At 36.4% G+C, this 27675-nt stretch overlaps 2 protein-coding genes across 18 annotated transcripts in view; one reads left to right on the top strand and one right to left on the bottom strand.

Moving 5' to 3' along the window:
• Nucleotides 1-220, bottom strand: part of LRRIQ1 (leucine rich repeats and IQ motif containing 1) — a 214479-nt gene extending 214259 nt beyond the window's left edge. For 10 of the 16 annotated variants that reach the window (XM_070254613.1, XM_070254618.1, XM_070254607.1 and 7 more), the window contains exon 1: nucleotides 80-204. The gene's annotated coding sequence lies outside the window, so the exon portion shown is untranslated. Of the gene's footprint in view, nucleotides 1-75 lie in introns of all 16 variants that reach the window. The other 6 variants (XM_070254621.1, XM_070254622.1, XM_070254611.1 and 3 more) reach the window with 4 other exon arrangements.
• On the top strand, nucleotides 156-27675 carry TSPAN19 (tetraspanin 19). Of its 2 annotated transcripts, XM_001915574.4 has the most exons (9): nucleotides 156-279; nucleotides 6672-6764; nucleotides 6851-6923; nucleotides 13558-13682; nucleotides 17902-17976; nucleotides 21633-21743; nucleotides 24072-24215; nucleotides 25457-25540; nucleotides 26819-27675. In XM_001915574.4, exons 2-9 carry the CDS (start codon nucleotides 6699-6701, stop codon nucleotides 26885-26887), a joined length of 747 nt encoding a protein of 248 aa, XP_001915609.2. In that variant the 5' UTR covers nucleotides 156-279; nucleotides 6672-6698; the 3' UTR covers nucleotides 26888-27675. The 2 variants fall into 2 exon arrangements, with proteins under 2 accessions (XP_001915609.2, XP_023487185.1); XM_023631417.2 differs by lacking the exon at nucleotides 24072-24215 and having other exon boundaries at nucleotides 174-279; nucleotides 26819-27673.

Here is a 27675-nt window from a genome sequence, read left to right as displayed (position 1 = left end):
CGGCTCCGTCCGCGCTCCCACAGCCCGGCCTCGCCTCCCGCAACACCAACCCGGCCTGGAGGGGCCCCGGCTCACCCACCAGCTGCTAATTCCCCCGGCTTGGTTGGAACACAGCGCCCAGAGCCTCCAAACAAAGCGTAACCACGGCAACAGCCAATCCCAAGGAAGATGGACCGGCCTTTCCTTACAGGTGCCCCAGTAGGACAAACTATCTCCATTCGAAATTGGAGCGAACTCTACATCTCAGGAGCTGGATGAGGCGCTTACATTTTTTTCCAGGTAGATTTTAATATTTAAATAAGTTTGAGAAGTATTTAATAAAGAAGTGACATTTTGTTACAATTACCCAAGTAAAGGTAGACCGACCTTTAAATTGTTTCAGAGCTAGCTATATTTATACTTGAATGAAGTGAATGTTGAGTGACTCATGTATAAATTGTTCATTCCACAAAACGTTAATCCTAAAGAGTGATTTGGGGGTCTGGAAATATAGGAGAGAAGCCAATAAACTCTTTGCCTTCCATGAAAACAGTTTCTTTTTAAAAAGAAAAAAAACTAATCAATGATCTCTCAAGGCCTATCAGAAATTTCTAAGTGAACGAGTATGCGGGATGAGAAATTCGAAAAATTACTTTCTGGAATATATTTTACTGTAAAATATTGACAGTGACACCCACTGTTTTAGTATAGCATTTGAAGTTATAAGTATAGATAATGCTATTTAATTTTAACTTAAAAATTCCTCAAGATTTCTTTTTTGTGGAGCAAATATATAGGGTACAAAACGTGAAATTTCTTCTTAGTTAATAACAGATACTTCTGATTTTAACTTGCTTAAAATTTGCAAACAAAGCATTAAATTCCAAGAGGAAGTGGTTAAGCATAATTTTAGATATCTGACATACAATACAGTAAAAGTAAACATTTCACTGAGCCTTTCAAAGAAAATAGGCTCTATATCCTGGTAACAATAAACCTGTATTGCATCAACATAAGAATTAATAATATAGAGTGAGAAATCAGTAGATTTTTAATGTTAGAAAAGCACTTTAGTGTCTCGTCCAGGAAAGATAATGATTTTCAAAAATAAACTGGTTTCAAATCGAATTAAATTTAGAATATTTTCATTATAGAAGTTTATGTTCAAATGCCATTTCTTCTTTTTTTGTTTAGTTTTATTTATTTTTTTAGTTTATTTTATTTACCTCTGCTTCTCTTTTCCACTTAAAGACCATCCCAGACTTTCAGGTTCCCTCTCTAACCCTCTTTGCGCTCTCTCCTCGCAGCTGACATGGTCATCACTGATTTATAAACTATTCAAACTTTTTTAAAATCCTCAGGCTACATTATTATGTTGAAATTCACATGTAAAAATCTTAAGATTAATTTTATTTGTAATTATAAAACTATTCAGTCTTTTCCTAAATAATATCAAATCCATTAGTAAGCAATTAATTTCTAAAACTAATTTTAAATAGCTATTTAGTAATCAGCTAATTTGAATATGATGTCTAAATTGCTTTCCTTCTTTAAGCTCACCTTTTCAAACAAATTGATAGCATATCAATTATAGCTCTGGTTTGAATCTCAGCTCTGCCACATATTAACTAGGTGAACTCAAGAAAGTTATTCTTCCCACCTGAGTCACTTTCCTCATTGGCAATACTAGAAAAAATAGCATAATAGTGCCTAATTTGCAAAATTTTGATGGTCAAGGCAATTCTCAAATAGCTGCATAGCAGATGTGTGTTTGTTTCATTTCCTTAAGGATGATTATTAAATAATATTTATTTATTTGTTTGTTTATTTATTTATTGCTGAGGAGGATTGGCCCTGAGCTAACATCACTGCCCATCTTCCTCTATTTTGTATGTTGGGTCGCCACCAAAGCATGGCTGCTAACGAGTAGTGTAGGTTTGTGCCAGGGAACCAGACTCCTGCCGCCAAAGCAGAGCATGCTGAACTTAACCTCTAGGCCATGGGGCTGGCCCCTGTATAATAATATTTTTAATATGCAACCCATAATGTTGGCTTCTTAGACATGACCACCTGCTTCAGAGTCCATTGCTTTCCCACAGTTTCCATCCCATTTCCCATCCTCATGTGCACTTCCCTTGTATAACCTTAGTATTTCTATACCTGTACTACTTATTAATTAGTAAGATTTAGCCAAGTACTGAACTAAGTGTTTTACCAACATAATCTCACTTAATTTTCACAACATCCCTTTGTGAAAATCATACATTTACAGATGATGACACTGGGGCTTGGAAAGGGTAGCAATTATTAAGTAGGTGGATTCAAGAAAACTATTTTACCTTCCTGACTGTCTTTCCTCATTGGTAGTACTGGGGATTATAGCATAATAATGCCTAATTTGCAAAATTTTGATGGTCAAGGCAATCAATATGAATGACATTGTAGAATATAGAATAATGTTAATAGCTTAAGAATTTAAGCTCTATAGACCTGGGTTCAAATTTCATATTTGCCTCTTTCTCACATCCCAATACTGGCAACTCTACTTCCTACTATATCTCTCATATCGTGGTAGTATTCTCCATCCTCAAAGCCGTCTTTCCGTTTGGATCACATTCATTTCTTATGAACAAGGGCATTAGCTTTGTAAAGTATCTCCCTGTCTTAGGTTTCTTTTCTAATTAGACTTCCACACCAGTGACAGAATTTGCCTCCCCATCACCTTCAGAAAAATAAAAGCAAATTCTTAGCAAAGTATACATGCTCCTTCACAATCCTTAGAGTCTACTTCTCTAGCCTTATCTTTCATCTCTTGGCACTCTGACCCATGGCCCCAAGCACTGCACTATAAAGCTTGTGAACACAGTGTTCCATCTGCCTTGAAAACTTCCTACCTCTGCCCCATGTTTGTCTGCTTGGGACATTCTTAATCATCTTTCAAAATTATCTCAAATTCATCTGCTCTTTGTAACTTCCCGGTTCCCTTTATTCTCTATCCCTGCTCCCCCAACACATAATTCAGAGTTGGCCACAGGTTTTAATATTTGACTCCGTATCTTATTTATTCATTTTTGTGTTCCCATCTCCTGGCACTTAGAAGGAACTTAAAAACAATAACAAAAAGTAATTAGAGTACTATTTAATTAGTGAAAAATGACACCTATGAATAGGTGAATTATTGTAAATTGTCTTATAGCATTTATACAGTTAAAAAATATCTCTGCTGTTGGACTTTAATCAGGAAATGAACAAAAGAAATACCACTTTATTTGATTATGATAAAAACAAATTCTTTGTCTGTAGAAAAAGAAAATATAGGTTCTTCACACTACAAATATTTAAAGAGGAACTGCACTAACTTGTTGTGTATCTGTATGTTGGCACACATTCATTTTCCTTGACGTTGTTTCCAGTATGTGAGGCTGGTGGCTGAAAAGATCAGCACATGACCGTCTCTTCTTACCATTCTGTGCAAACATGGCTATGGGCTTCCTTGACTCGTTGCTTGGACACCCTGTTTGGTCTGAATGTTTGTGCTCCCCCACCCCAATTTTCACATATTGGAATCCTTACACCCAATGTGATGGTGTTAGAAGGTGGGATAGGAGGTGATTAGGTCATGAGAGTGGATCCCTAACGAATGGGATTGTTGTTAGTGCCGTTGAGTGGATTCCGACTCCTAGCGACTCTGTGTACAGCAAAGCAGAACCCTGCCTGGTCTTTTTGTACCATCCTCTCACCTTCCAGCACTATTTCAAACAATGCTCTGCTACTATTCATAGGGTTTTCATGGCCCATTTTTTTCAGAAGTGAGTGGCCAGGTCCTTCTTCCTAGTCTGTCTTAGTCTAGAAACTCTGCTGAAACCTGCCCACCATGTGTGACCCTGCTGGTATTTGAAATATCAGTGGCATGGCTTTCAACATCACAGCTGCCACAGTATGACAACTGACAGAGAGGTGGGTGTGGTTCCCTGACTGAAAGACGAATGGGGCCAGGCCGTAGGAGCACTGAATCTTAACAATTAGACCGCCAGGGCTGGCTCATGAATGGGATTAGTGCTCTTATAAAAGAAACCCCACAGAGCTCCCTGGTCCCTTTCACCAAGTGAGGATACAAGAAGTTTGAAACCTGGAAGAGGGCCCTCACACAGCCATGCTGGCACCCTGATCTCAGACTTCCAGCCTCTAGAATTGTGAGAAATAAATGTCTATTGTTTATAAGCTACCTAGTCTGTGGTATTTTGTTATAGCAACACAAACAGATTAAAACTCTGCTGCTTTGAAGTTGCCATGAGCATCCTCCTTACCAAGTTGGCTGACTTTGAGAGTACTGAATTCTCACTCTCTTTGACCTCTATATCATGTAACACCGTTTTAGAAATTTCTTCCTCTGTTGGTTTCCATGTTTATCTTCTCATTGTGTAAAAGTCTGCTTTAAAAAAATCCAAATTCCTAACCATATCATTCTCTACCATCACACCTCTGCTCATCTTCATCTATAGTCAATCCCTCTTCTCTTTCCTTCATTCCCATGACATCAGCTCCCTGTGGATGACTCCCAAGTCTGCATAGCCTATGCTATCCATTTACCTGCCCTCCATTAACAGTCCTTAACCACAAAAATATCTTTTACTAACTCAAACTCAATTATTAAATATTAAATTTATAATTTTTTCAAACAATTTCTTTCTCTGTTTTTCTGTTTGCAGTGATTATCATTGTTCTTTTATTTTTCCATCCTACAGGAATCTTTCTGATCATCTTTGATTCTTTCTTTTCCATAGTAAAGCATATAGAAACTGTATCCACACCCTTTTTTTCTCCCTCTAATTACCTTTTGTAATTCCCTTTCCTAACTGTCAGGCATTTTGTTTGGCTTTTTCCACCCTAATTCACTTCTTTCCTTCATCTTGGGCACGTAGTTGCCTCTACCTCCCCTGAGAATTGTCCTATGACTAAGTATGTGCCAGTGGGTTATAAGCAGAAGAGAAGCGTGCACCACTTAACTTGCTTAAAATGTTTGCTGGAGTTTGCTCACCTTCTTTTCCTTTCAGCTGGTTATACAGGATGACATTTCGAGCAAATTTGGGAGTCATATATTGAACAGGCTGGAACAGGCCCCAGCCAGGTTCCAAAGGTGATTTCCTAGAAGAGAATCAATTACCCATCTTGGACTGAGAGAGAAATAAATTTCAGTTTGTTTTTGTATTTGGGTCTTTTGATAAAGCATTTTTGCCTCGACTCTAACATGCTAATTATGACCAAACAACAGTCAAGTCTGCGCCTTCAACATTTCACACCAGAGTTATGCCGAGAGTGCTCGTTCTTTAGTCTCCTTTCTCTTTCTCATTTGCAGACAGAGCTCAGGACTTTGGGCCTAAGTTCTTGTTTAGGCTGTAGGAGAGGATCATAGGTTTTTCATATGTTGCAGTAAATAGAATTGAAGCCAAAAATGTAGATCTACAGCATCTTGGGGAGAAACAAATAAAAAGCAGACAGTCTTTCCAAGTGAGTGTCCCATCAAAACAGGCCAGACGCTGGAGGAATCTAAGACTAAAGGACGGAAACTGGAGAAACAAATGACAGCAGGAGAGTTCAAAGCAGAGGGTGGAAGACAAAGCCTGGAGAGACTCTTTAGACTGTGAAGAACTTTGGGAGTTTTTAGGAGGAATGTGGCCTCAGGTCAAAGTATGGAGAGAAGTGCATGGACTCTAACCCAGACATCTCTTATTTCTCTACTCTTCATGGCATCCTTTATTTCGACAAATAGATTAGTTTCTTCCTAACTAGGGACACACAGCTTCAAATTAGTCTCATTAGATCTGCTTTCTTCATGTCTATTATGCATTGTATGTATAAAACATTGTAAACTACAATACTTTTTAAAATATGGTGCTAGCTAGAATTGAAACAATGAAGGAAAAGGGAAAGCTTAAAATTATTGTATCTAATAAAAATGAGCACCAAAACCCAAGGGGGTAAGTGTTGACTTTTCCAAAAAGTTTTAGGAAAATTGGCTATCTGAAAAATAATTTTTAACTAACATAACCTTAAGTTAGTTCCTTTCCTTACAGTGTATACCAAACTAAATTATAGACTAATTAATTTAATTCATCCATTCATTCAGTCATTCAACAAACATCTATCAAGTACCTACTATGTACTAGACTCTGGGGTTATAATAGTATACAAGACCTACTCTCTCTACTTAAAGACCTCAGCATCTACTTGGGACAAAAGACAAGCAAAGGAGAAATTAGGCAAAAATTGAGGTTACTCAAAGGCTTCCAAGGCGACGCCTCAATGTAGAGCTATTATCCTGGAAAAGAGGAGGGGTGGGCAGAGGTGAACGAAAGAGTCCAGCAAGGACAAAAAGGTGTGTTAAGACTGGAAACAATATAAAATATTTTACTTTCTGAAAACTGCAAGCAGTTCAGTAAGGCAGCTATTGACATTTTATACAAATGCCCTCTTGGTCTCTACTACCTAGCCAGTAAATGCAGATAGAGAAAGACAAGTACAGTTTCAAGATAGCTTCAATATGTCCTTATATTCAGGAGGGCGGAGGGGAATGTTATACTGACCACTGGCATGAGAAGAAAAATGTGCAAATAAACGACATGAGTAGGTAGAATTATTTAAAGTTGCTACTGTGGTGAGTGTTTATACTAAAGTTGTGTGTTTCTTTTCAGAATCATCAGTATTTGGAGAGAAAAAGAATGTTAAGGAAAAGCAAAACATTAATTTTTAAATACTTTCTTAATCTCTTTAATGGAGCTTTCTTGGTAAGAATCTTCATAATTATTTATTTAAAAATGTAATGTGTTTTATTGGCAATTTAAAAAAAAAGCATTGATTGTCTTTTTTGTAGGTTTTTGGACTTTTACTTATGGGATTTGGCACATGGCTTTTATTAGATAGAAATAATCTTTTCACAGCTTTGGGTATGTATCTGTTTTCCTTTTATTCTGTGAATGAACCAAAGTGTTGCATTTCAAACAATTGCATAAATGATTTATTCAGCAGGTGGCAGTATTTCTCTAAAATTCATTATGTACTGTCCAATTTCTCTGAAAGTCTTTGTCACTTGGTTTTGGAAATACCTTATGAAATAATAGGACCTAAATCCAAGACCATAAAGAAGAGAGAATTTGGGGAGAGAGAGCTTGAAACTTTGGACAAGAGGGATGAGAGAAATGGAAGATAGTGATTGTTCTGCTAACTCTAAACTTGTACAGATTTGTAGACTTGAAAGGATAGTGAAGATCAACATAGTTTCACTGCCCAAATTAAACAATCTCTTTTAAAACTCAGTTGTCATCTTCTCTCACCATCATGTGGTTTGAAATAAAATATAATATTCTCTATGGAAACAACCTAAATGTCTGTCAACAGATGGATGGATAAAGAAGCTGTGATATATATATCTCACATGTGTAAGATATATATGGAATACTATTCAGCCATGAGAAAGAAGGAAATCCTACCATTTGCAAAAACATGGATGGACCTTTAAGTTATTATGCTAAGTGAGATAAGTCAAACAAAGAAGGACAAATACTATATATCACTTATATGTAGAATCTAAAAACACTGAACTTCTAAAAACAGAGAGTAGATTGTGATTACCAGGGCCTTAAGGTAGGGGAATTGGGGAGATGTTGTTTAAGGCTACAAACTTATAATTAGTAGATAAATAAATTCTGACAATCTAATGCACAACATAGTGATTATTGTCAATAATACTGTATTATAAACTTCAAAGTTGCTAAGAGATCAAATCTTTACTATTCTCAAAACAAAAAAGAAATAATAAATATGAAAGAAAGGAAGAAAGAAGAAAAAATAAACATGATAAAGATGTTAACTAATGTTACTGTAGTAATCATATTGCAATATATAAATGTACCAAAACAATACGTTGTATACCTTAAACTTACACAGTGTTATATATCAATTTTATCTCAATAAAATATATTCCCTGCAAAACACATTTTCTGAAGCCAGCATTACCCTCATACCAAGACCAGACAGGGACACCATAAAAAAAGAAAATTGTAGGCCAATATCCTGGATGAACATAGATGGAGATATCCTCAACAAAATGCTGCAAACTGAATCCAGCAATACATTAAAAGGCTCATACACTGGGATCAATTGGGATTTATTCCAGGGATACAAAGATGATTCAACATCCACAAATCAATTAATGTGATACGTCATATTAACAAAATGAAGGACAAAAATCATATGATTATCTCAATAGATGTAGGAAAAGTATTTGACAAAATTCAACATCCACTTATGATAAAAATTCTCAACAAAGTGGGTATAGATGAAATGTACCTCCACATAATAAAGTCCATATATAACAAACCCACAGCTAACATCACACTCAATGGTGAAAAGCTGAAAGGTTTTCCTCTAAGATCAGGAGGAATACATGGATGCCCACTCTCACCACTCTTATTCAAAATAGTATTGGAAGTCCTAGCCATAGCAATTAGGCAAGAAAAAGAAAGAAAAGGAATCCAAATCTGAAAAGAAGAAGTAAAACTGTCACTATTTGTGTATGACATGATATATATAGAGAGAGAGAATCTACCTAAAGAATGCACCAAAAAACTGTTAAAACTAATAAATGAATTCAGTAAAGTTTCAGGATACAAAATCAATATACAGAAATCTATTGTATTTGTATACACTAATAATGAACTATCAGAAAGGCAAATTAAGAAAACAATCTCATTTACAATTTCACCAAAAAGAATAAAATACCTAGGAATAAACTTAACCAAGGAGGTGAAAGACCTGTACACTGAAAACCATGAGACACTGATGAGAGAAATTGAAGACATAAATAAATGGAAAGATATTCTGTGCTCGTGGATTGGAAGAATCAACATTGTTGAAATGTCCATACTAGCCAAGGGAGTCTACAGATTTAATGCAATCCCTATCAAAATTCCAACAGCACACTTCGCAGAACTAGAACAAATAATTCTAAAATTTGTACAGAACCAAAAATGATCCTGAATAGCCAAAGCAATCTTGAAAAAGAAGAACAAAGCTGGAGGTATCATGCTCCATGATTTCAAACTATACTACAAAGCTATAGTAACCAAAAAAGTATGGTGTTGGCACAAAAACAGAAATACAGATCAATGGGACAGGATTGAGAACCCAGTAATAAAACCACACATATAAGGACAATTAATCTATGACAAAGAAGCCAAAAACATACAATGGAGAAAGGACAGTCTATTCAATAAATGGTAACTGGGAAAACTGGACAGTCACATGCAAAAGAATGAAACTAGACCGCTATCTTCCACCATACACAAAAATAACTCAAAATGAATTAAAGACTTGAATGTAAGACCTGAAATCATAAAACTCCTAGAAGAAAACGTAGGCAGTAAACTCTTTGACTTCTGTCTTAGCGATATCTTTGTGAATCAAACTCCAGAGGCAAGGGAAACAAAAACAAAAATAAACAAATGGAACTACATTAAACTAAAAACTTCTGCACAGTCAAGGAAACCATCATCAAAATGGAAAGACAACCTACTGAATTGGAGAAAATATTTGCAAGTCATACATCCGACAAGCAGTTAATATCCAAAATATATAAAGAACTCATACAGCTCAACAACACAAGAAAATCTGATTAAAAAATTAGCAGAGGATCTGAATAGACATTTTTCCAAAGAAGACATTCAGATGGCCAATAGGCACATGAAAAGATGTTCAACATCAGTAATTATTATGAAAATGCAAATCAAAAGCACAATGAGATATCACCTCACACCAGTTAGAATGGCTATTATTAAAAGACAAGAAATAACAAGTGTTAGAGAGGATGTTGGGAAAAGGGAACCCTCATACACTGATGGTGGGAATGTAAATTGGTGCAGACTCTATGGAAAACAGTATGGAGGTTCCTCAAAAAACTAAGAATAGGACTACCATGTGACCTAGCTATTCCGAAAAACATCTGGGTTTTTATCCAAAAAACACAAAAAAACTGATTCGAAAAGATATATGCACCCCTATGTTCATTGCATTATTATTTACAATAGCCAATATATGGAAACAACCTAAGTCCTAAGTGTCCAACAATGGAAATGGATGAATGGATAAGAAGATGTGGTATATATATGGTATATATATGGAATATGGTATATATATATGGTGTATATATATATATATATGGTATATATATGCATAAATTATATATATAATGGAGTACCACTCAGCCATTAAAAAGAATGAAATCTTGCCATTTGCAACGACATGGATAGACCTTGAGGGTATTCTCCTAAGTGAAATAAGTCAGAGGGAGAAAGACAAATACTGTATGATTTCATTCATATGTGCAATCTAAAACAAACAAACAAACAAAATAAAACAAAGGCAAGCTCATAGATATAGAGAACAGATTAGTGGTTATCAGAGGGGAAGGAGGTTTGAGGAGGTGAAATTGGTGAGGGAGGGCCACTGTGTGGTGATGGATGGTAACTACACTTGTGGTGGTGAGCATTTTGTAGTATATCCAGATGTCAAATTATAATGCTACACACCTGAAACATGTATAATTAAATTTTGAATATGAGATTAAGAGTCTGGGACCAGTCTTACCCCAGGTAGCCAAGACTGTGAAACATAGGACCTATCAGCAGCCATGTGTTTACCTTATGAACTGAGGCACATCAGAAGCTGGTCGGAGAAAAAAGTGAGAGGAATCAGATTCCCTAGAAAGACAAGAGATAAGAGACATCATTTACCTCTGATTGGTTTAAGGCAAAATGCATATCCACAATTTTCCCGGTGTGGTTGTTTGGACTTTTTTTGCATGTCCTCGATATTCATGAAAATAAATTTAATATTTTTGTTTTGAAATGTGTGTATATATGTTTAATATTCCCAAATATGAATAAAATAATTAAATGCATTTAACTTCATACAAAAAACTTTAGATCTTTACATTGCCCTTATTTTACCATTTTGTAGTATGCTGTGGTCACTGTGGACTGAAGTTTAATAGACTAAGGGATGTTTTTATAGAGATATCCTTGGTTGGCAGGAAGGAAGCAATATTTTAACTGCTCAATAGCCACCTGTGGCAATTGAGTATTGGCTATTTCATTGGACAGTGCAGATACAGAACATTTCCATTATCTCAGTAATTTCTATTGAACAGCACTGTTAATCATTGAAAAGATAGCAAAAAAACATGTACTATAAAGCCAACGTATTTCTTAATAGACATCAAGTAAGAAAAAACACGTTTGTGGGGAAAAGCAAGCTAAATAAGAAAGTTATTATGGGGGCCGACCCCATGGCCGAGTGGTTAAGTTTGCACTCTGCTTTCACAGCCTAGGGTTTCACCATTTCGGACTGTGGGCACAGACCTAGCACTGCCCATCAGGCCATGTTCAGGCGGCATCCCACATAGCATAGCCAGAAGGACCTACAACTAGAATATACAACTGTGTACTGGGGGTCTTGGAGAGAAGAAGAAAAAAACCCAGAAGACTGGCAACAGATGTTAGCTCGGGTGCCAATCTTTAGAAGATAAGTATGTAATAAAGTGCTACAAAGTATTCAATAATTTATCTAAATTTTAGCAATACCTAAGTGCTTGATATTTTTATTCTGTTCTGTTTGTATGCTTTGCTTATGCAAGAGTATTCGTGATGTCTGAATGCATTAGCAGTTTGCTCAGAGTAAATGGGTGTGTAGAGATCTTGTGACAACCTTTCTCTCTTTCCTTCCCCACCACAGTGACAACAGTAGCTTCCACTTATTTAGTGTTGGCTCTGTGCCAGGCTCTGGGCTTAAGCACTTCCCATACAGTATCTAATTTAATAATGTAGTAATTATGGTGAAGCAAAAGTCATTTTCTTTTCTTTTTTCTCTCTCTCCATTATGGAGCTGACAGATAATTCTCATTAACGCTAATGTACTTGCTTGTGAAAAAACCCCTGCAGAGGTAATCAGGAATTTATCTTTTAAGCTCTGCTTCTAAAAAATCTTGTATTTAAAACACTTCATGAAGTCTCAAAGTTTCAGGACATGGAACTGAAAATAACCAGTTTGAGGCAAGAAATGTTGGATGCTCCCCTCTTCTTTATCTGCAACTTTCAATTTATTTCTCTCTTTTTAAGTCATTCTGCCCTCACTTCTCCATTCGTAATAACACCATGCCTCCTAAGGTCCCCATCTGTCCTCTGCACTGTACCAGCCTTCCATAGCCTTGTGCTGATCTCCTTTCTCAGCCGTCTTCCAAACGTCACTGAAGTAATTAATTTTAAATGCAAATTTAACCATGTAACATTAAAAGCTTCTCTCTGGCTCCCCACTGCCATTATTTACTCATATGACAAATATTTATAGAGCATCTTCTACGCAGTGGGCACTATCCTATGAGCTGAGGATACAGTAGTGTACAAGAAAGATAATGGTCCTGTCCTGGAACCTAATTCCGGGGAGGAAGGCTGGACAACAGCACCCAAAGTGCCCATAGTTTGGCCCTTGCAAACCTTCCCAGTCTCACCAGCCTCAAACTGAAAGTGCTGGCAAAGCTGAGTTTGCTACACACACTGTGCAGTTCTGTGTCTCTGAATGCTGCCACCATTCCAACCTAGATGTTTCCAACTGTCATTTCAAGCCTAAGCTCAGGTGTTACCTTCTTCAGTAATCCTGCCTACCTACACCCTCCCACCTCCTCTCCCTACTGGATTAGGTGTTCTTTGTACCAAGTGGTACAACCGTTTCTAGGATGGAGAGTCTTGATTTATGGCATTTGTTGATTTCCGTGCTTTAAATAATCCCACAATGGCTGATTTCAAGGTGCTAATATGAAGTGAGTTGGCCTACAAATTTTGTGAAAATTTAACAATTGGTTTTTATAAGCTAGAACAAGCTGGCTTCAGCACACCACTGTCTCCACTATCCTGTCATAAATCCTAGGGCATATTTAATTTATTTATTCTTCCTTTTTTTTTTTACAAATATTTGTTAAGCACTTAGTATTCTACAGTCTGTGCCATAGCACTAAGCAGTTAAAAGTTAGTCTATTGACTTATATAAATCTATGTAATTTCTAGCACAGAGAGCTCACTTCAGATGGGGAGAGAATAAAATATAGTTTTAATGGGGGCCATGTTAGCAATAAACTCAAGGTTTCATACAAAGGACGCTTAATACATACATGTTAGGTAATCAAAAAACTTTTGATGAATGAATGAATGAATAAATGAATACATAAATATTTGGATGTACATTAGACATAGAAGAGTTCACCCTAGGAAAAATTGCCTTCTTTCCTAGAAGACAATGAAGATAAGGTAAAGGTAAAGAGATCATCTGAGATGGAAAGAATTCTCTATCATGTCGTTAAAGAAAAAAAGTTATTGCTAGGCATAAGTAAGAGGTGCTAGAACCAGGTTAAAAAAAGAAAGAGAATCCTAGCGGTTTGGCAACAGCAGTTTAGCGAAACCTTGGGTTGCTGCATTTATTATTAAATAGAAAACAAATATCACTTAATGATAAATTATTTTGTGGTTTCCACAGATGAAAATAATCACTTGATACTATATATTTTTCGAATTTTTGGTGGAACTGGATTGGCTACTGTTCTTCTTTGTCTCTTGGGTTATTTGGGAATTCACAATGAAATCAGATGCCTCTTAATTCTGGTACGTATATCATTTCAATAGCCTGAATTTGTATCTTCGATTTTCAGTGTCCAAGTCACACAAACGAGCAATAATGATTTAGTCACCATAGCATTGCAGTAGAGTGTGCCCTTGGGAGTAAGGCAAATGAAGCGCCCCTTCCCAAGAAACTTTTCTAGGTAGAATTTTCTGGGTGGGTTTTCCATGGATCAAATCTGGACCCTAACACTCGCACACTTAGATACTAATTTTCAACACAGAGTCAATAGGAAGTCATCTCCTAGGGTGAAGTACGATTAACCAAACTTAAGAATCTGAAGACTAAAACCAGAATAAAGTGTATTAAAGTCAATGAGCAATGCAGATGAGCAAGGAAAAGGAAATACATCCTGTAGTCAGCACATTTTATCCCTGTGGGCATGCATGTGGGAAGCTGACTTACAGCTGAGATCATAATTTATTATTTAACAAAGAGAAATATAACTACTGTGGGGACCAGACTCTGGCCTCTGACTAGCACACTCTCTCTCCCTAGGCATGGAACATGAAAAGATAAGTTATTATCAGGAATATAGACCTGAGCATGAGCCATTTACTGTACATGTGGCAGGTATGGATCACAATTCACAGACTCAGACGAAATACAGCTTTTAACATTTTCTTTAAATCAAATCTGTTTTAATTCACAGGCACTCTCGTATCAAGCAGACAGGAAATTCAACTGTAACCATTGTGTCTTTTGCCAGGAAGAATGCAGTTACTTAGCTTTTATGTAGCACTGGAAGTCTGACTGGTCGCTCTAGACACTGATTATCAAGCTACACTGGTTACCATGAAAGCACTCGCTTTCCCAGCTCGGATGGTACCTTCAGGGCTACTCTGTGTGCTATTTGAATGGCCTAGCGTGGCAAAGGCAGGGCTGCTGTTCATCCAGTATGTACCAGTACAGGCATGTCAGTGGAACCCTTTGTGAGCAATTGGTAAATAGCCATTACTTCAGCTCCTTCCCTGTGGTACTCCTCCCTTGAGACATTCAACCTTCTCTAATGACACAGCAATTCAAGGAGTCATGCCTGATATGAGGATTAGTTGCTGCCTGTTGTTAATAATTTCTACATATTATTATTTGAATAGTACCCCTGGCAGAGACATTTTAGGCAAAACTGGAAACCACAGTTTCATTTCCCTCTGGGGTCTTGCCACCTCATCAGGGCAGTGCCAGGAAGCCAAGTGCTAACCCCTGTTGCTCTGGGAACCCACAGACCTCTAGAACTGGTCTCAGAATCTTTTTAGTATAAAAAGAAACCTCACTCTGTCTTCTCAAAGGCTCACCCTCTTTTCTCAAATCTTGTCTTTCGCTTCTCCCAGGACATTTATCATAGTTTTCTCATTGGGATTCTGATTTTGGATATGGAAACCAGGACAGAAATGGCTTGCAGGAAATTTTCGACTGTTCTCCTAGCCAAAAATTCCCATTTAGGCAAGAGGGACACAGAGTCTGCTACTAGTATAATGTTGGGGATTGGGGATGGGAAAGGAAGGGGGAAACTAGGAGTAAAACATAAACATCTTGTAAGTTTCCACCTCTTGTAATTCAAGTATTGATGGCCTCCAACTGAGAAAACCTGATAGATCCCATCATAAGGTACATGATACTGGGACCTGCCAGCTTGGATCTTGAAGCCAGGACACCACTCTCCCTTCTGGACGCTCCATGGAAGGGGACTGCTACTGTTTGTAATCACAACACTTCTGCTATTCTCCTCTGAACTTACCAATACTTTCTTGACGAAAACATTCTTCTTTAACCATGTTAATTCAAGTTATAGGCAATCAAGTTATGGGCAGATGTTATAGGCCTTCATTCTATTCTGTGGCTTAAACGTGATTTTGCGTACCCCTACTCTAATCAAATAGATATTAGTTCTGCAGTTTAACTCATCAGAGCAATCTTACTTCCCTCTTTTAAAAGTTCTTGAGTAGTATCTCACTGTGCTAAGTGCTAATAACATATAAATATGCTAAATTTTTCTTATTACTGTAAACATCTAACTGGTATTAAAAGATAATTTTCAAAGGTAAAATCATGACTTACATATATGTAAATAAGCACGCATCAAAGACGTTATTTAAATAATTAATTAATAAGGGAACCAGTAAGAAGTAACAACTGGTTGAAATGAGAATTAGATTTGTGGAGATTTATATTCTCTGTTATTCATTTGCATTTCCACAAATAAGAATCATTTGCATTGCTATGGACAAGAAACTTTGGTATTACTATTAGAATTCTCTAACTCTCTACAGAGTTGAAGTAGTCATAGCTTAGTCAAAGGTAATGTTTCATAGCCCCCATAGGATCAGAAACCAGGGAGGATCCACTAGACAACAACCAGCTTGCCATTAAAAAGAAACCCAGTAATTTTTTTTTTATTGTGCAGGGGAGGAAGTATATTCCTCTACCCTCTAGGTTCTTCTGGCTGGTCTAAGAATTAAAGTGACATGAGACACGATAACAGGAGAAAATCAAACAAATTTAATAACATGTATACATGGAAGAAACCCAGGAAAACTGAGTAGCTCACCAAAATGGCTGAAGCCACCTCCTTAAATAGCATCTTCAGCCAAAAACAAAGGAGGACGTTGGGTGTAGTGTTTGGAGAATTCAAAGGGGAGGAAGGCAATTTACATGGAGATGGAAAAGCAAATGTTTGTAAACAAATGTTTGCCATGCCTTGCAGAGATAATGAGAAATGAAGAGGACTTTATCACATGGACCTTGCTAGGTTCCCCCATGTCTACCACACCTAGTCTATATTACACTATAGTTATCTATAGTGATATTTCCTTCCTGAAACAGGCCTTCTACCCTAAATTCTTTGAGGCAGTTAGAGGGAAGGTCAAAGTTTCTTCTTGAGTCTTTTGTTCTTAAAAATAAGCCAAAGAGATACATTTTGGGGTGGCAAATTCTGATCCCTCACAATTGTTTTGCACAATTTTTCCTGCCTCTACCAATCTCTTATAAGTGAAGATTAAGTGAGATATTGTATGTAGAAGTATTATAAATCTAAATATCCAAACAGATCTAAAGACCATATTTTTGTCTCTAAAACTTTTGTCTCTGAAAATAGGAAACATAATTCATGTCAATAAGCATTTTAATGGACTATTTTAAAATATTAAATGTTTAAAATATGTGAAACTAAGGATACTAACAGTAAATCATTCTTATATTTTAGTTAGTAAAATATTTAGACTGCAAACTTTTTAAATTATTATGAATTCTAGACAGTATGCATCACTGTGTGCTGCTATAATGAAGATTGCAATCACCATAAGTTAAAAAAGACAAAAATAGTCAAATAAGTGTGAAAATCATTTTATTTGGCTTTGGATAGGAGTATTTTCAGTTTTCAAAGAAATAGTCCAAATGTACAGACTTAACTTTGCTATTGCAGTTACTTTTGTTACTTTCTATTTTGTTTTTCATTGCTTTTGCATGATGGAATAATTTACATAGTAGGTCACAATTTAGTGAGTTCTTCAGTTTTAGCAGAATAGGGTGTTAAGTAGAGGCCCAGATAATTGAATTCTCCTGTATGACAGTTTTAGATCTAAATGAAGAAGGCATCATCAACGACTCTATTAGACTACATAGTCTATTGAGGTTCTCATGAAATACAGCCAGCCCTCTATATTCACGGGTTTCCCATCCTCAGGTTCAACCAGCCATGGATCAAAAGGTCTACAATCGTTGCATCTGTACTGAACATGTACTGACATTGTTTTTCTTGTCATTATTCCCTAAACAATACTGTATAACAACTATTTACATAACATTTACATTGTTTTAGATAGTATAAGTAATCTAGAGGTGATTTAAAGTATATGAGAGGGTGTGCATAGGTCATATGCAATTACTAACCATTTTATATAAGGGACTTGAGCATCCTCAGATTTTGGTATCTTGCAGGAGTCCTGGAACCAATCCCCTGTGGATAATGAGGGATGACTGTACTATCACTTCTTTCTATTGTACTCTTATCTAAATGTTCATTGATTTTTTTCTTTGCCTTTTGTTTTCAATAGTTTTATTCATGTATATGAGGACAGGAAACTTATCCAATATCTATGTATATTTTAAGACTGTATATTTCATATGATATGCATTTTCCCATCATTGTAGCATCTAAAAATATATTAGAAGCATAGTTGTCATCTCTTTTTTCTTTTGTTTTAGTATGCAGTACTGTTGACGTGGGCCTGTGGTGTTCAGGTTGTACTTTCAGCACTCATCTTCGCAAAGAAAGAGGAGGTATGGAAAGATCATCCTTTTTTTGAAATCTAAAGAAAATTGGATACTTTAGATTATTGAGACTTCTAAACCTTTATTAAAAGCTAAAAGTAAATGTCTTTGAGGAAAAAAGGATTCAATGGAAGTTTATTATTTCCGTCCAGTTGATGCTGACTCCTAGTGACCCTCCGTACAGCAGAGTGGAACCCTGCCCAGTCTTTTGCGCCATCCTTTCACCTTCTGGCACTAATTTTTCAGAAGTGGGTGGCCAAGTCCTTCTTCGTAGTCTCTCTTAGTCTGGAAGCTCTGATGAAACCTGTCCCCCATGGGTGACCCTGTTAGTATTTGAAATACCCGTGGCATAGCTTTCAGCATCACAGCAACACAACAGCTGCCACAGTATGACAACCTGCAGATGAGTGACCCAGGCCACAGTGGGAAGAGCACTGAATCTTAACCACTAGGCTACAAAGGTGACCTCAATAGAAGTACTAAAATTCTATATAGGAAGGGGTCAGGAGTCATATTGGAAGGGTGGGCTAGGAAAACTTGTCTTTAACTCTGTTTGCAGAAGATTGAGAATGATGTTGTAAATAACAAAGAATGTTGGAGAAGAGGAGATGAGGATGCTGAGCTTGGGCAATCCAAATTATCCCCCCAGCCAACCGCGGCTACCATGATTGACCCAGTCACTACAGTATATTCTATTTTTGTAAAGAAATACCTTTCGACTTGTACTAATTTTAAATTTAGCAATTTCATTTAAAGAATATGTACTGAATAATTCATATATTTTGCACAGGTATGGTCACAAGTGATAACAATTTAATTAATTAAACCAAGATTTATATTTATCAAGTTAGGTTCAAAACAGCACACAATAAATTGCCTAAAAAAAATTTGGTAACAAAACGTACCTATTACAGCATAGAGTTACTTTTAATTCTTTGAAAAACTTCTGTGTTTCAGTGTCGTCTTTGTATCATGGGAGATTGTCCTATAGTGAAAAGAGCATGGACTTGAAGTCATGCCGATCTGTGTATGACTATATATCAACAAGCCACTTAGCCCTAAGCTTCTGTCTTCATCTGTAAAATATGGTTAACACCTACCTACCTTATCGCTAAGTGACAACTTATAAAGTTCTTGTCATACAGTAGCCATTTAAGGATTCTCTTCCTTCTCTTAATTAATTTTGAAGGAACCCCTGATTAATTCCTATGCTTCCTAGCCTTCAAATTCTTTCTATATGTAGGCTCCTAAGGAATGACCAACCCCCAACAAAATCTTTCCTATATGCCACCATTGCCCTCCAACTTCATTTGCTCTCTTGATACCTAATTACCCAGGGCCTGTTGTTGATGGCTTGCCATTTGGAGTTAAAATTTCTTCTCTCCACATCAAAACTATGTGTGTGTTTGTGTGTGCATGTGTACATGTTTGTGTATAGCAGGTGAGTCCTGTAAAGCTGTTTTGGTGACAAAGCACCAGGTCCCAAGCCATCAGCCTCTAACTTTTGGACCTGGTGATAGAACCTGAGCAATTAAGGACCCTTAACACGTAAATATAGTTTATCAGTTTCATTCATATTTACTTATATTGTTCACATACTCTTCTCTACTTATTTTAAGAATAATAAGAACTACCATTTAATAATAACCACCACATGCTAGAAACTGTGATAAGCACTTTATAGACATTATATTATTGATCCTCACAACTACGCCTAGAGATGCATTGTTAGTCCCACTTTCCAGAACAGGAAGGTGAAAGGGTTGAGAAGAGAAATACTTGCTGAGGGGGGCTGGCCCAGTGGCATAGTGGTTAAGTTCATGCACTCTGCCCCGGCAGCCCAGGGTTCACCAGTTCAGATACCGGGCACGGACCTACACACCACTCATCGGGCCATGCTGTGGCGGGCATCCCACATACAAAATAGAGGAAGATTGGCACAGACATTACCTCAGGGCCAATCTTCCTCTGCAAAAAAGGGAGGATTGGCTGCAGATGTTAGCTCAAGGCTAATCTTCCTCAGAAAAAGAAAAGGAAAGAAATACTTGCTGAAATCTATCATGGGCAAATGACAGAGCCTAGACTCAAACACTTATCAACTGATCCCAGAGATAAGAGCTTGGTTTACGTCAGTTTGCCTTCTACATTCAAACTGGATTAAGCTCTTATGGGCCTCTAAGTTTTTTATGCCATTTACAGCACCAAACTCATTGTTGGAGATGCACTAGGGTTCCAGTGGATGTTTGTCAAATGGAGTATGTGTGAGGGAATTTTATATATGTAGCAGTCACAAAGATTATATGTGAAACTTGTTTTTCCTCTTATGAACTAAGGTGTTTCATATGCACTCTGGATCTCCCAAATAATGCTTTAGAGGGGGAATGAGGATGTAAGTCTGCCCACTCCCCATGACAATATAAAATGGGAAAACATCATTTTCCATTCTAAATAAAAATTAACTTAGAGAATAAGTTAAATAGACAACTTATAGATCTGAATAACACTTTACATTATTCTAATCTTCTTAAGTATATTAAAACACAGATATATAAGTAACTGTGTAAGAGTTTAACTTGTACAGATGTTTTAATTATTGTTGTATTCACACCAGTTATTTAGTTTTCATTATTCAAAGACAGCATAATACAATGAGAAATCATTAGACTAGAATTCAAATGAACTATATTTAAAAGTATCAGCTGCTCTTCTTTATTCATGTAAACAAAGCAAATAATTAAATTCTCTGTGTATCTGTCTCCTTGTTAGTAAAATGGGAAGAATATATGTTGTTTCTACCTTTTGGTATTTTGAGGACCAAATTAGGAATTAGTTATGAAAGTCACATAACCTTTTAATGCATAAGTAAGTTTCTATTAAAATTTACCTCTGCAATATCTAGATTTTAAAAAAAGCAATTTTTCCCCAAACTTTCAGATCGGATTGCTTTTGTTTTTGTATTACGAAAAGACAATTTTTTAAAATTAAAAATCATAATTCCTGTAAAAATATGTAATAGACACAGGCCAATGATTTTATTTAACATCTGATTAATGTAGAACTAGTGTGATATAAAAATCAATTCAAAGGAGAGTCCAAAGAGAAGACACTTGTAAAGCCATCACTTAATAAACAGGCCTGGAAAGGAGGGGGACCAACTGCACCCCCACCGAGAAAAATTTCATTTGCATTTTTCTGACAAAGAATCATTTGACTAGCTATGGTTTTACATAACTTACAAAGATGTAAAATCAGTGAAAAACTATGAAAGGTACAGACCCCCATAGAATCAGAGGCCCCTCAAGGTGTGCTAGAAAAGGTTTAGTTTCCATTGAAAAGATACTCAATAATCTTTTTTGGTCCATTTTAAAGTCTTTCACAATTTCTCCTGAGGGTATAAGAATAAAGGTAGAGACATTCAGAAGAACAGCACACAGCTTTCTCCCTAATTGTAAAATAAGTCTAATACATTCTTCCTGTAGATCAAAATCTGGAAGACCAAATGCCTCAATACTCACTGAGATTGCTAAAAATAGTTATAAGGAAGACAAAACACTTAGATATAAGCAGAAAATAGCAAACTGACTTTGAATACTCTTTTACGAGTATCCTAAGGAACCATAAGGAAAGTTTCTATCTTTTCTCACTTTTAATACAATTTTCAACAGGTTCATCAAGTATGGCATGAAAAAATTGATTTAGTCATTTCTCAATATGGATCTAAAAATATGCCCGAAGACATACCCAAGTGGACTATTCTGAATGCTGTACAGAGAACAGTAAGACAAAATTAGCATAAAACTAGAAATTCAATGTCAGAGGTAACCACTGTAGGGTAGGGAGGAGCCAGGGAACATTGGGGCATGGGGCGGAGGAATGAGAGGTCCTTGTATTTCCTCTAAACAAACTGGCTGGAATATCAATCTTGAGTTTTATCCTCCTTTTTTAACTTCTATCTCTTTTCCTGGGTTAACTAATGTGCATTTTAACCTGGTTTCACCTGTAAAGGTGTTAGCGGTCTTCTACCAAGTGGGGTCATCTGGCCTGCTGCACCCGGGGGAAGTAAGTCTGAGGACAGTCCCTGCTGGCGCCAGAGTAGCATGGCAGTTACCATTTGAGTCTGAAGGTCAGGACTGCCACACTGTAGCTTTGTGACCCTGATCCTGGACAAGAAACCTTTGCAACTTTAGGTTCCTTATTAGTAAAATGGACAGAATAACCCCTCCCTCTGGTTAGCAGGAGTAAATGAAGTAATAGATGGAATATATCGAAAGCCTTGGGTCTGGGACATAGTAAGCAACTAATACTTGTTAGATAATTTTGTTAGGATTATTCTTTCATAGTTTAGATTGTTCTGGACAGGGTAAGGGAATTGGTATGTCAGCCAAATGGTTTACAGGACTAGATCAGCACCTGGAGCGTAGGTGGTGCTTGATAAAGAAAATAGCAAACATTTACTTAGCACCAGGCCCTTTTGTAAGTGCTTTGCATATATTAACTCATTTAACCTCACAACCCAAGGAGGTAAGAACTATTATCCTCATTTTATAGATAGAGGACAGAGAAATTCAGTAACTTAGCCAGTGTCACACAGCTAATAAGTGGCAAAGCCAAGATTCAATCCCAGACAATCTAGCACTAGATTCTATTCTCTTAACTGCTACCCTAGATGCCTCACATAAAAAGCTATTATTTTTAGTACACTTAATAACAGAAATGCATTTTAGGAGACTTGAAATGTGATTAGAAATGCTCTTGCTTGTCTTACTTTCCCCTGATGTATGTGATCTGTACATGTATTGCATTTTCAGATTGCATTATGACTGATAGCAAAGTATGGAACCTTCTTGTGGTCATCAGCTGATAAACAGGAAAACAGTTCCATGTATGACCTCTCTTGTTGATGAGAATCCAGCTTACAGTTCCTAGCCATGAATAGAATTGAGATAGCACATGGAGGGTTGATTGTTTAAACCAAACTCTAAAGCACTCTTTTAGTCATTCAATATTTCCAAGATTGTGCCAAGATTTTTGCTATGTATTGTGACATAGGCAGTACTTTCAGTAACAACTTTAGAAAAGAATGAAATACTTCAACTTTCTCTTATTATCTAGGTGACAAATACATAAGCTGATTCTTTCACATCCTCCCAACTCAACTTGATAGGATTGGAAGTGAGACAATTCTTGGATGATTGATCATTTCTATGACTATTTTCCTTATCATCTTTTTTGGTTCTTTGCGGCAGTTTTTCACACAATACAAAATTGAAATTTACCATCTCACATTAGTCCTAAGAAAGTAGAAACAACCCTGAATCTGAATGTATATTGAACACATGTGGCAGCATATTCTGGATAAATATGAAGAGAACTGCTACAGTTAGGAGGAAGATACACCTAAGGTGATTTCTCTTCTATGTTCTGGTCCCAAACATGGTTTGTAGCGTTCATAAATCAAGTGTGTCTTCCATCCTGGGCTCCTATAAAATGAATTTAGACATAACAGTGTCCTCCAAATGCAGCCCACTCATATGAGTAGAGATCTTTAGCTCTGTTTAACATCTACAGTAGGTATGTATTTGTCACCTAGAAAATAAGAGAAAGTTGAAGTATTTCATTCTTTTCTAAAGTTGTTACTGAAAGTACTGCCTATGTCACAATACATAGCAAAAATCTTGGCACAATCTTGGAAATATTGAATGACTAAAAGAGTGCTTTAGAGTTTGGTTTAAACAATCAACCCTCCATGTGCTATCTCAATTCTATTCATGGCTAGGAACTGTAAGCTGGATTCTCATCAACGAGAGGTCATATATGGAACTGTTTTCCTGTTTATCAGCTGATGACCACAAAAAGGTTCCACACTTTGCTATCAGTCATAATGCAATCTGAAAATGCAATACATGTACAGATCACATACATCAGGGGAAAATAAGACAACGTAAGGGATTAAACAAACAAAAATATGCTTGTTTATTCACTACACTTCAGTGGAGAATAAATTAATAAAGTCATCACCAAAACCACTTTAATATGCATGGGAATCACATAATTAACTGCATTTTGAAGATTTTATAGTAAAATTCATAGAATCCTTTTCCTAGTTACAGTGTTGTGGCCAAGACAATTACACAGATTGGATGAAGAATAAGAATAAAGAAAATTCAGAACAAGTGCCATGTTCTTGCACAAATTCTACATTAAGAAAGTGGTTTTGTGATGAGCCACTGAATGCAACTTACCTAGAGGTAAAGATGAGTCAAGGCCTCTCCAATTGTTTATAGTGCCTTTTTGTTTTTGCAAGTCAATTTAGAATTCTGATCAAATTTTTGTATAAAAACAATGTTATTCATGGTGATTAGGTTCTTAACCTACTTCACTAAGTTGAACCCATAACTAGGTGAATTGCAGTATTATTTCAGGTATATAATAAATAAATTAAGTAAACTTCCTGGGAGCATGTGATCTAAGTGCCGCTAGAACTCGGGATTCCATCAACCTTTGTCCCCAGCCCTCCTTCCCAAATCCCTGCCAAGAGAGGAGGCACTTTTGGCAAAACTGTGGTGTAGAGGTTGGCAAGTGAGCTGCAATACCAGAGTAAAGAAGTATGCAGATTGGCAAAAACTGAAGGGAGGGTACCCCAGCAAGATGAAAGTGGTGTTCAGGTAAATGTGGCAGAAGCAAGAGTAGAGGTTCATCTGGAGTAACTGCTATTTACAGGTACGGGATATTGATAAACTGGGAATTCCATCCCATGAACTTCTAATACTTTGTATAGTTTATATCCTGATGGTATTCTAATTTTAATAAGTAATTATTAAATGATTATGTATCTTTCAATTACAAAAAATTCATTCATAGATAGAGCATTATGGTTTTTTGGGCTTTTTTTTTTTTTTGAGGAGGAGGATTAGCCCTGAGCTAACATCTGCTGCCAATCCTCCTCTTTTTTGCTGAGGAAGACTGACCCTGAGCTAACATCCATGCCCATCTTCCTCTACTTTATATGTGGGACGCCTGCCACAATATGGCTTGCTAAGTGGTGCCATGTCCACACTGGGGATCCCAACCACCGAACCCCGGCCGCTGAAGCACAATGTGCAAACTTAACTGCTGTGCCAACTGGGCCCGCCCCTACAGCATTATGTTTTTTAAAAAACCTTTTCTATTTGGAAGATAATCATTTTAGATGGTAGTATATATCCTCCTGAATTTGATAGTCTGTGGAAAGTCAAATCTCTCTCAAAACTTAATAAATTTCTGATTTCAGTTACATGACAACATCTTAGCAACTTTAAAAGTAGCAGATGAAGTGTCCTGTTGTCATATGAAGCTCTCCGGACTAAAAAGTCCAGTCTCCAGTCAGGCATTGACTTGCTTTTTAGACTTTGGTAAATTACTAATCTCTATGTATCTTCTTCTTTGTAGTGGAATTATGTATAAGAGCATTTCCATCTCCAAGTCAATCTAAGTAATTTCTGTTCCTCAGGGTTGTGAAAATAAAATCAACACATGGTATCATGCTAATGCTTTAACATTACTTGGAATTAACTTTGGACTTCTGGCTTCAGAGGTAAGGTTTTGTTCATATGTTTAAAGATAAAAAATGTTAAGTCTAGACTATACGGAATAAACTGCAGAACAACCAGGTGGAGACCTAATTAGACACGTTAATCCAGTCGGAGCCAGGACCTTGAGACTTTCCACACCCAGCAGAGGAATAGGTCCCAGCTGGAGGTGATGTCCCTAAATCAGCCAAATGAGTGGACCCTGTTATTAAGTGGTCACCTGGCCGGTATTGATTTCATTACTTTGTGATATAAAAAAAAGAAATACTTTGCATCTCAGCAGTGAGAGCAGCATCTTGGGCAATCTGCAAGTTGGCAAATCTCCGAAATCTAGGCAGATGTTTGACATTAGTAAATCTACTCATATACTCATAGTCACTCATATACTCATTCATTCACTCAGTAAATTTGGAGGGGGAGAACATTTACTGTGTGTCAGGTACATATTAGATGCCAGAGATACAATGGGAAGCAAAAGAGACACATCCCGTGACCTGGAGGGTGCCAGTCGCAGAACTGAGATTCAGAAGCAGGACTTCATTCATTCTTCGGTCTCACTGATGACCAACGAGAGTAAGTGAAGGCTATGGATTCAAAGAAACTGTGAGAGTGGATAGATGATTACAGTGTAGACTATAACACTGGAATGGATATATAATGCATCGTTTGGCCAGAATAGTATACTGAATTTAATTTTATGTTGATCCACAAAGGTACTGACCTAAAATTCCCTAAATTTTCTTCAACTGGTAACAGTTTTAGTCTCAGAATGGTGGTAAGCCAGGATACTCTTATAGCATTAGTATCACTCTTTTGAAATGTTTATTCTCCATTGTGTTCATGCTAAGGGGGGATGGTAAGACAAGACTGAGGGGGCATGGTATCTGTGCTCCATTTTATCATCTATCCTTTGTACATCACTTTGAATGATCCTATGCCAAAAAGAGGCAGTTCTGTAAGACTGATGACATGGTTAGAAGGATGATGAACAAAAACAGATCAGCAATTCATTAAGGCATCTGATGATAACCCATGTAATTAAAATTGAACAGTCTATTCCATGGTGTCCTCTATGAATGAACTTGGTGACACCTGGGTTATTCTAGAAGACGCACTGCAGACTTCTTATTCACAACCATATGTACCTTAGTCAGAAATTTCTCACCCTCCTTGATCCCTTTTCCCTTTACAGTATGCATTTGGTTATTATATAGTAAGTGTTAACTTTACAAATTATGCTTATTGACTATATTTTGATCTCTTATTATTTCCTTTTCTTCCAGGTTTTGCAAGTCTCATTAACTGTTTCTTTCTTCAGACATATCGGGAATAGAATATATGCAGAAAAGTGATTTTGGATTTTAATTTGTCCAGAAGAACCAGTTAATTCTCAAAATAATCACATGTATTCTTTTATTCCAAAATAAGATTTTGATTTACATTAATTAAGTTTAGGACTTATTGAAGTCATTGGGTATATGTAATATAGAATTATTGAGTATTATAATAAATTACTCCATGAAATTTTTATCAATTTGGTTTTTCAAAATATCAAATTCTGCAGTTCAGAACTTTATGTTGACTTATTTTCTGAACTCAGAGGCTATCATTGCATATACTGAATTCAAAATGTGGTGAAGTATCACCATATGTTTTTAGTTTCTTGTGTAGAAAAAATACATGTATAATGTTCAGAAAATACTAATTAAATAAGCAATTATAACGTACTTTACATGTGCAAATTTTAAGGAAAGAACACTGATTTATAGGAGATTTAAAAGAAAGATTGAACTTCATGACACTGATCTTTAAACTGAATTAATCATTAATTTTTCTCTTCTGATAATGCTTGCAAGTGGATAATAATAAACTTAAAATTTTAGAGATTTGGATATACTTTGGTGGCAATAATATATTAAAATAACAATAAATTTTTAACTGTGGCAAAAATATTCTATTCTAAATGATCACTGAATTCATACTCTTTCTTCTCGTTTTCTTCTCTTTTTCCTTAAATTTTGTTCAATATGTGCATGCACAATTCTCTGAAGGATATAAAAATAACCTAGCTGTTCCATTTTCCTAACGATATAGTGAGAACAAAGTCCTCTGAAAAATAAAAAGTACTATAAGGATATGA

Source organism: Equus caballus, chromosome 28, assembly GCF_041296265.1.
Source record: "Equus caballus isolate H_3958 breed thoroughbred chromosome 28, TB-T2T, whole genome shotgun sequence".
In the NCBI taxonomy this organism is placed as follows: domain Eukaryota; kingdom Metazoa; phylum Chordata; class Mammalia; order Perissodactyla; family Equidae; genus Equus; species Equus caballus.
Note: the sequence above shows the minus strand (reverse complement) of the source record. Positions and strands in the feature narration are given on the sequence as shown.